The 9688-nt window shown below is 47.0% G+C and overlaps 1 protein-coding gene across 1 annotated transcript; it reads right to left on the bottom strand.

Moving 5' to 3' along the window:
* Window positions 1-3602: 3602 nt before the first annotated feature.
* LOC131289942 (pyruvate dehydrogenase E1 component subunit alpha, mitochondrial-like) lies at window positions 3603-5276 on the bottom strand. Its single transcript, XM_058319296.1, has 6 exons — window positions 5226-5276; window positions 5045-5113; window positions 4329-4893; window positions 4082-4259; window positions 3860-4004; window positions 3603-3788 (listed from the first exon to the last, which is right to left on the bottom strand). The coding sequence occupies exons 1-6, from the start codon at window positions 5274-5276 to the stop codon at window positions 3603-3605; spliced, it is 1194 nt and encodes a 397-aa protein (XP_058175279.1).
* Window positions 5277-9688: the final 4412 nt, after the last annotated feature.

The raw sequence follows: 9688 nt of genomic DNA, 5'->3' as shown, positions 1-9688 counted from the left end.
ATCGAAAATTTGTCGAGGTTATTATTAATGGAAGAAGCATACAGTTACAATTGGATACGGCATCGGATATTACCGTCATCGGCCATACTGCATGGGCAACTTTAGGAAAACCGCCATTGATAAGACCTACAGTGTGTGCAAAAACAGCATCAAATGAGCAACTCGAATTATTGGGCGAATTCAAAGCGGACGTCACAATATGCAACACTACGAAGCCAGCGATCATCCGCGTGGCCCAGGTCGGTCTACTTTTATTGGGAGCGGATTTAGTAGACTTATTTGCACTTGGCTCCGTTCCTATGGATAAATTTTGCGCTAAAATTTCGTCCAATGCGCACATTTTGAAAAAGTTGCAGGATAGTTTTCCGGAGGTTTTTACTGGTACAGGGCTGTGCAAGAAAGCGCAAATCAGATTGCAGCTTAAAGAAAACTGTCGACCAGTTTTCCGCCCTAGGCGACCCGTTGCATATGCAATGCAGGCCATAGTAGACGAAGAACTTGAAAGATTGGAGAAATTGAAAGTAATTACACCAGTTGATTACTCTGAATGGGCGACTCCAATCGTGGTTGTGCGTAAAAGCAATGGCAACATCCGTATCTGCGGTGATTACTCTACCGGACTGAATGCTGCGCTACAACCACATGAGTATCCACTACCACTGCCAGACGACATCTTCGCCAAATTAGCCCACTGCGTATTGTTCAGTAAAATAGATTTGTCTGACGCATTTTTGCAAGTCGAGATCGAAGAACGTTTCAGACCGCTTCTGACAATAAATACACATCGCGGCTTATTTCATTACAATCGTTTGCCTCCCGGCATAAAAATCGCGCCGGCCGCATTTAAACAAATTATAGATACGATGCTTGCCGGGCTGCGTGACACATCTGGCTATATGGATGACGTGGTAGTCGGGGGAAAAACAGAAGAAGAGCACGACGAGAATTTACACCAACTACTGCAACGGATAAAGGATTTTGGATTCACAATTCGGGCCGATAAGTGTGCCTTCAAAATGCACCAAATTGAATACCTCGGGCACATCATTAATCGTAGCGGTCTCAGGCCAAACCCGAAGAAGATTGAAGCAATTGTGAATTTGCCAACACCATCCAACGTCAGCGAAGTTCGCTCATTCCTAGGAGCCATAAACTATTACGGTAAATTTGTGCCGAGGATGCGCGATCTTAGATACCCCCTGGACAATTTATTGAAGAGCGAACCCCAGTTTGTATGGACGGAGCAATGCGAGGATGCTTTCAACAAATTTAAAAATATTTTAACATCAGGACTGCTTTTAACACATTATGACCCAAGAGCCGAAATAATAGTTGCCGCGGACGCTTCATCCGTAGGCCTGGGCGCAACTATTAGCCACAAGTTCGCGGATGGATCAACAAAGGTCGTACAGCACGCGTCACGAGCTTTAACCAAAGCCGAAGCTAAGTATAGCCAAATAGATCGCGAGGGACTCGCCATCATCTTCGCGGTTACGCGTTTTCATAAAATGCTGTACGGACGACATTTTAAACTCCAAACAGACCATAAGCCTTTGTTGCGAATTTTCGGGTCGGAAAAGGGAATTCCTATATATACGGCAAACCGGCTCCAAAGGTTCGCATTAACGCTGCAGCTTTATGATTTTGAAATTGAATATATACCAACAGATAAATTCGGCAATGCAGACCTGTTATCGCGACTTATCAGCAAGCACGCGAAGCCGGAGCCTGAGTACATGATTGCGAGTATAAAGCTCGAGGAAGCCATTAGTTCCGTAGTCGTACATTCATTAAACGCCTTCCCAATCAATTTTAGAGAAGTCACAACGGCTACGGGAAACGATACCCTGTTGCGTGAGGTTTATCGCTACATCACGAATGGCTGGCCAAATAATATCACATATGGCGCAGATTTGGCTCGATTCTACAACAGGAAGGAAGCACTTACAACCGTGGATGGCTGCATCCTTTTCGGGGAGAGGGTGGTGATCCCTACATCGCTACAGAAAAGATGCCTTACTCAACTACATCGAGGACATCCGGGCATCCAGAGGATGAAGGCAATCGCACGCAGTTTTGTATACTGGCCATCATTGGACGGGGACATTGCCGATCGCGTCGCTGCATGCGAGGCGTGCCAAGACGCAGCTAAATCTCCACCGGTAGAGACATCATCGCGTTGGCCCAAACCATCTGGACCTTGGGACAGGGTTCACATCGATTACGCGGGACCAGTCGATGGAGCATATTTCCTGGTCGTAATCGATGCATTCTCCAAGTGGCCCGAAATCATAAAAACTGGAAGCATCACAGCGTCGTCAACGATAAGTATTTTGCGAGGAATATTTTCAAGATTCGGACCACCGGTTACACTGGTCAGCGACAATGGCACGCAGTTTGTTAGCGGAGCTTTCAAGGAGTTCTGTAGCAGCAACGGTATAAAACATATCACAACCGCGCCATTCCACCCACAATCGAATGGCCAAGCCGAGCGGTTTGTGGATACTCTAAAGCGTGCCTTAAAGAAGATTCGAGTGGGAGCCACATCACTCGAAGAGGCTTTGGATCTATTCCTTCATACTTACAGATCCACACCGAATGCAGTCCTGGAACAGCGCACTCCAGCGGAGGTAATGTTGGGCCGGGAGATCAGGACCATTCATCATTTGCTGCGCCCTTCAGCATCATCAGAGTCTACGGCAGAGAACGGTTCTCTTAAATGGCATCCGGGCGATCCAGTTTATGCCAAGGTGTACCGGAGGAACTCTTGGAGTTGGATCGCTGGGAGAATCGTCCGCAGCATCGGACGTGTTATGTTCGAGGTCATCACCGAAAACCAGAGGAAGCTCCGTCGGCACGTGGATCAACTCCGTCGACGCACTACGGCTTCTTCGGATCATGCGGAGCAGGATTGGGATCAACTTCCACTTCACGTATTGCTGGACGCGTGGAACTTGCCCGGGATACGACAGACATCCCACCAACCTGGAGCATCGGAGCCCTCGGTTTCATCCCAACCGGAGGTCGAATCATCAGCATCGCTAGCAGCGCCACCGCAGCAACAGGCGCGACGTCCGCCTCCTGTCACAGCGAACGACAACTACCAGCAGCCGCTACTACCACGACGTTCTTCTAGGAATAGAAGACTGCCTCGTAGGTTCACCGCGTATCGGCTGACTTAAAAGGGGGAGGTGTTGTGTAGGCACCTTGGGCGCGCGCGTAACGCTTCCGCTCAACCCTGTCCTTGTTGACTGGGTTTTCGATGTGGAGAGTCCTTGCCGTGGAGCGCTCGAGAAGATCGGCCCCGAGCTCTCTCGCTTCCCAACCGCGCACCGGCACGGACGTACGGCAGCGCTGGCCGCAATACACCGGATACACACACACGCGCGTTATAATTTTAACTTGTAACTTTGTACGTAATTAGTAATAAAGTTTTAATCATTTTATGTAAATCAACAAACCATAACACGGAGGAACTGCACTCTCACGCATGTGGGTCAATAATGTCTACGGTATATTTTAAAGTTTGTACACGGCAGAAAAAAGGTCACTTGATAGGATTAGAATGGGCTACCGAGGGCCTCAACGGTACATCAGTTTCGTCACAGGTTACGGGCCTGCTTGAGCGTTGCATGCTTCAGCCAGGAACCGGGCGTACAGCCACGGATATCTCCATCAAGGTTGCTCGCGTACACATCGGTCGTCAGCTCCGGCAGACCAATCTCCGAGTCCGCCTTGCATTGTTTCGTTGCTTCGTCCACCTCCTTCTTGACTTCGTTGTCAATTGCCTGGAAGCAAGAAAGAAAAATATTGTCAATCAAGCTTGGATGCATGCTTTGCGTTGCGATATGGTTTGTACCTTCAGTTCGTCAGCGGTAACCAATCCTGCCGTTAGAATCTTGTCCTTGAACGAGGAGATAGGATCACGCGTCTGACGGACTTCCTGGACTTCTTCGCGCGTGCGATAACTCGTGCCGGGATCAGACATTGAATGGCCGGAGTAACTAAGGCACGATAAAGTGAAGAGGTATCAGCAATGGTAGTATAGTTTTAGAGCTTATAAGTATTAAACCCAACATACCGATAGGTATAGACCTCCATGACAACCGGACCCACGTTTAGGACGTGATTGATGGCAAACTCGGTGGCCAAACGGACAGCCACTACGTCCATACCGTCCACCCAGATGCCCGGCAGTACGTCTCCGCGTTGGTAGTAGTTCACATTGCATGAGCCGCGCTCCGCACTCGTTCCCATGCCTGGAGGGAAATGGACGGTGGATTGTGAAGATTTGCTGCCGCGTTAGATTACTGACCATTCCAGCTTACCGTAGCCATTGTTTTCGCAGACGAAAATACACGGCAGCTTCCAGAGGTGTGCCATATTGTACGCCTCGAAGATCTGACCCTGGTTGGCCGCACCGTCACCATACAGCGCCAGACATACGCCCTCGTTGCCCTTGTACTTGCACGCCAGTGCGACACCGGCCCCGAGCGGTACCTGTGCCCCCACGATTCCGTTGCCACCGTAGAAGTTGGGTGCGTACATGTGCATGGAACCGCCCTTGCCGCGCGCGCACCCACCCTGCCTACCGGTCAGCTCGGACAGGACCCCCTTTGGCGTTACGCCCATCAGGTACGTCCAGCCGTGCACGCGGTACGCCGAGATGATGTTGTCCTGCGGGCGCATGGCACCCTTCATACCGACCGCACACGCTTCCTGGCCCGAGTACAGATGGCAGAAACCGCGCACCAGCTTCTCCTTGTACAAATTGCCGGCCGATGTCTCCAGCCGGCGGATGGTCTGCATCTGCCGGTAGTACTTAAGCGCGTCATCCCTCGTCACCTTCATCGATGTTCGCGGGCCTTCCTTAAGGTTGTGCAGTTTAAAGGGCTACGCTCGAGGAAGAAAGTTAAAGAAAAGACAATGCGTTTGAAACGATAGTCTGCTCACGATCAACAACAAACCCCGAGAGATCATCTTCCCTTTGTTGGGGGGTTTCACATCACGAACACAACCGACACCGTGCGGTCGCGAATTTTACCTTCGTCTCGAACGTCGCTTCGGTTGCATAATTTTTCACTGACATCACTGCGGTGGGCAATGCCGCCGTCTGGAAATGTAACAAATCGGTTGGTTAGGAGTATGTTGAAGTCCTCTCACGAATGTCCTAACAGCAGGGAGGCCCGATCGAGGGCTAGGAGTAGTGACTTCCTTCCTATTACCTGCTGCCGGACGAAGCGCGGCACAAGGGATCCCATTCCTGTTTTGATCATCTCTTCGGTCCGGTTGGCGGTGAAAAGCGTGAGCGATCGGATCGATGCAACCGTTGCACCCGTACTGACCGTATCCGAACCGTGTTGTCACGCGTGATGCCCGTCGTGGTTGGGAACGTCCCTTCGGGTCGGCTTGGCGAAATAGTTTTTCGGTGCAAAAATAGTGCACCCGACGGCGCCGTACGATGGTGCGAGTGTATGCACATCGAACGCGTCACTTTCAAGTGCATTATTTTTCAACTTCTGCTAAGCGTATTGGTGCATCACGTCGACGCTTACCAACGGAGTGCGATAATAGCGGTTCTGGTGTGGTTGTGGCGGTTGGGTATTAATTCGCTAATCGAAGAGCTGTGAATAAGCCCTGCAGAGGTGTGTCGCTTTTTTGTGTACCTTTGTGTTGCACCCGATGCAACTAAGAACCTTATCTGATGGTGTTTATCAGTCGATGGGAAAGCACGTGACAGAAGGAGGACTGGACCTTTTGTAATAATTTTATTTCGTTCCGATATTATTTACACTGATGAAGCAATATTTTATCAAGCAGTACAAAACGTACTTGTTTTTCGTAATTGGTACCATAACGGACCTTTTAAGTTGATCGATGCAGTTCGAAATTCGATTCCTTATTTGTAAAACTTATGGATGATTAAACAAAACCCCAACCTTTGAAGACCAGTAATAACAACTCTTTTTAGTCCTACCAAGAGCTAACAAACGTGAGAACATAAATCATTCAAAAAAAAAAATTTTTATTGAAAATTTGGAAAAATTCCCCGGCCAATTTTAACTAAGTCATTTAAACTTTCTGTAATCATTAAAAAAAAAACCAAAAACAGAAATGAGATTTGTATTTCGGATTAATTTTTATATTCCTAAACTAGTAACATGTTCATACATGATTTCATCAATTTTGATGACACATGGCTCGGAAGGTGATGGAGCAGCCTGGTCGTTCACGATGACCACGTGGTGCAACGTAAATATTTTAAGGGATTGTGAGATTATTTTACAGTCGTTATTGTTTATCTATTCTCAAATAATGAATTGGCAATTTATTACGCCTATCGCTAATATTTAGGGTACTTATATTCATAGGCGCGGAAGTGCTAATTCCGAAGCATGCAACAGTTAACAGTGAAGTGTTAATTGAATAGTTCCACAATGCCAATACAAACACCATGGAAGGGAGTTTTCACAAAAGAAAAAAGGCAATCGAGAGTCATATTTCATATGTAGCTTTCAAATATTTCAAAATTGCAAAAAAAAACCTACTGAAGTTAAACTTCCAGAGAGTCGCTCTCAAGCACTTTCATCAGAAAATGTATTTTTTCTGCTCCCCCTTACCGCTCGCTGTCTCACTCGTGGTGGATTTGGGGAGCAGGCGCATTCGAGCGCACGGCAAACAGCGGTACAGGGTGCTTCGGTGGCCACGGCAAGCTGAGCTGTGTGTGTCCATTCGTCGAGAGTCGCTACGTCCCATTGCAGTGGTATCGTAATTTACAGCATCTCCCGAGCGAAGGACGCGCTGTGCAGGGTAGAAATTCCAGAACCGAGAAGGAATTTGCGCTGCTTTCTGGGCACCAAAACCGGTGAAGCGGTGGAAACTCGGGTTGGAAAAACACGGTGACACATGCATTCCAGTGCGTCTTAAAGTGCTCCCTGAGAACATTTCTCAAGCACCTTCGTGGACCCCATGCGGTGAGGTGAACAGGACGTGGTTTATCCTTTACTTTACGGTTTGGGGCCGCTCGTACATTGCGCTTCTCTCCTGCACCCTCGGCTCGAAGCGGCTCAGTTTCTCATCTCTGCTGGCCGGGACTGGGTAGAAGGACCGAAAGCGTCCAAGAAGCTGTACCAGTGCGCTTTGTTTGTTGTTGCTTCGAGCGGTGGCCGAATGTGAGTGTCCCAGCCGTGGCCGTGCCGTTTCCGGGAGATGTGGGAGAAAATAAATAAATCCGAACGCGTGGTGTCCTGCAGGGAATAGTGCGATGGGTCTCCAGGTTGGGCTGCTGGTGTGTTTGCCTTCGATGGCGTTTTATTGAATCTGGATAAAGGATAGTCGTGGATAGTACGTGTTCGAAGTGGAATCGAATCATGGTAGTAATATCCTGTGCTATGTGCTAGCAATAAATGAAGGACCAGCGATAAAGGGTCAAATAATCGATTGCACGATCGGGAAGGCGACTTTGTGATTTTTCCTTTCCCCAAAAACTATAAACGGTGGCACGGGGGGGAGAGAGAGTGAGAGAAAAGTGCGGTGTTTGTGCGTCACGGGGATTCAGTTATTAAGTCAAGGGGCGGAGAAATAAAAAAAAACCACCAGGACCCATCGCCGAAGGTGACACTTGCCATCTAATGGATAGAGTATATAAAAAGCCATCGACAAATCATCGAACCATCGCGAATCGGTTTGGGGTTGGTATGAAAAGTAATCGAGCACGACGGGAAAAAGGGCTTGCAAGGATCTAAGCAGCGTGCAGCGTACGAAATATTAACAAACAAAATGCCTTGCATATGCATGCACCCGAAAAGTTGGTGGAATTTAAAGTGAATTTTAATCATTGAGGAAGTGAATATGAATTTACCCCCCAAAAAAAAAAAAGTAATCCCCACTAAATTTGCGATGCGAGAGCGTGACTTTCGGCTCGCTAGTACATGAGAAAGAGTGTGTTAGAGTGACGAACGAGCGAGACGGAGAGCTAGAGAAAATTTATTCAACAAAAATATGTTTGTTCTTGTCGAAACAACCAAAACGCAAAAAAAAAAAACAAAAACAAAAAGGAGCGAGAAAAATACCAACCAAATGCAAACCGAATATGTGCACAGATGTGCGATTATCATTCCAGGAGTGCCTAAGGTGTTACGGTTGAGGGTTTCGAGCGGACCCAAGTGAAAGGGGGGAAAACTAAAAATAAAAAAAGGGAAAACCTCCATCCAAACATACACAATCACAACCACACACACACAAACACACATACACACGGAGGATCCTAAATCCCTTGCACACATCCGGAACGTGCGTCCCCCCAAGGGAGCTGGAGCTGTTGACCGGATTTGGCGATGTGATTAATTTTGTGCCGTGACGGTTTTCGACGACACATACAGTGTAGCTCGTAGTAGCGTGTGAGTTATGTGTGGTATCAGGTGGCACGGGTTTGGGAGGGGACGGAATGGTGGTGGTGGTGGTGTTTGGTGATGATATACGGTTGGCAATGATAATTTGACAACGAGGATGGGGGCGGAGGTGGGAATTTTAGATGTTTTTTGCTGGCAAAAGGCATGCCGAAACGAGAGTGACACATGCTCTACGAGCGAAACAATATCGTTTATTGTTTTATTTTTTGGTTGTTGTTGCAGGTCACTAGGAAGGGCTGAGTGAGTGAGCGTGCCAGTGAGAAAGGAGGAGTGAAAAAGGAGTGAAACATAAATAAATTAAATGAAAAAATAAATTTTCAAAACAACAGTTTTTCCTTAAACGTACTAAAAAATAAAAAATAATGTAAGTTAAATGACAAATGTATATATGTATCAGTTTTTCGTTTTGATCATTATTCGCATTGCATCGAGATTGCTCTCAGTTCGATCGCCATCTACGATGCTATGCGAATAATGACAAAAACAAAAAACTGATACATAAATACATATGTCATTTAACTTACATTATTTTTTATTTTTTAGTACGTTTAAGGAAAAACTGTTGTTTTGAAAATTTATTTTTTCATTTAATTTATTTTATACTTTTACGTATTACATGAACAGAGAAAACAGGATTTATTCTTTTATATGAAAATTGTCATTAAGTTAGTTGAGTCGGAGTGTACTTAAGGAAGGAGTAGAAATCCACTGCATGTTACTGCAGGATCTGGCGCAACTCGTTTTGCTTTGCAGTGAACAGGATCGCGATGTCCGAGTACCAATTTGATAATCCTTGATAGGAGTAAGAGTAGGGCTGCATTCTGTTTTAACGTTTGCTATGAGCACTGAGGAAGTGCTCTCGTTCTTCAGCACTGCTGCGAGTGAACACAACATGCGATCTCTCAATGTCTCACAGCGCTCTCCCGGGAGAGCTGCTGAAGGAAACCAGCACGCTATCTGTTCAAGTGGGCCAGAACGGGATCGCCAACGCACAGTCATAATCTGGGAGCGAAATATGCTGGTGTTGCTGGCACACTCTTTCATTACTGATCTCCTGTCTTTTATCTCTGTCCGATTCAATTTTTGCGACATCCGGGAAGGTGAATGCAAGAAAACTGTTTAAAAAAAGTAGAAACGCTAGACCAACTTCGATCAAAGTTGACAGTTGAAAGCCATAATCCTTCCGAACATAAACCATAAACCACCCCACCACCACCGGTGGGGACAGAGCGGGGGGTGGTAATGTTGATTTGGACAGTTTTGGAAGGATTTCGTGG

The sequence above is a fragment of the Anopheles ziemanni genome, chromosome 3, assembly GCF_943734765.1.
Source record: "Anopheles ziemanni chromosome 3, idAnoZiCoDA_A2_x.2, whole genome shotgun sequence".
NCBI lineage: Eukaryota > Metazoa > Arthropoda > Insecta > Diptera > Culicidae > Anopheles > Anopheles ziemanni.
Note: the sequence above shows the minus strand (reverse complement) of the source record. Positions and strands in the feature narration are given on the sequence as shown.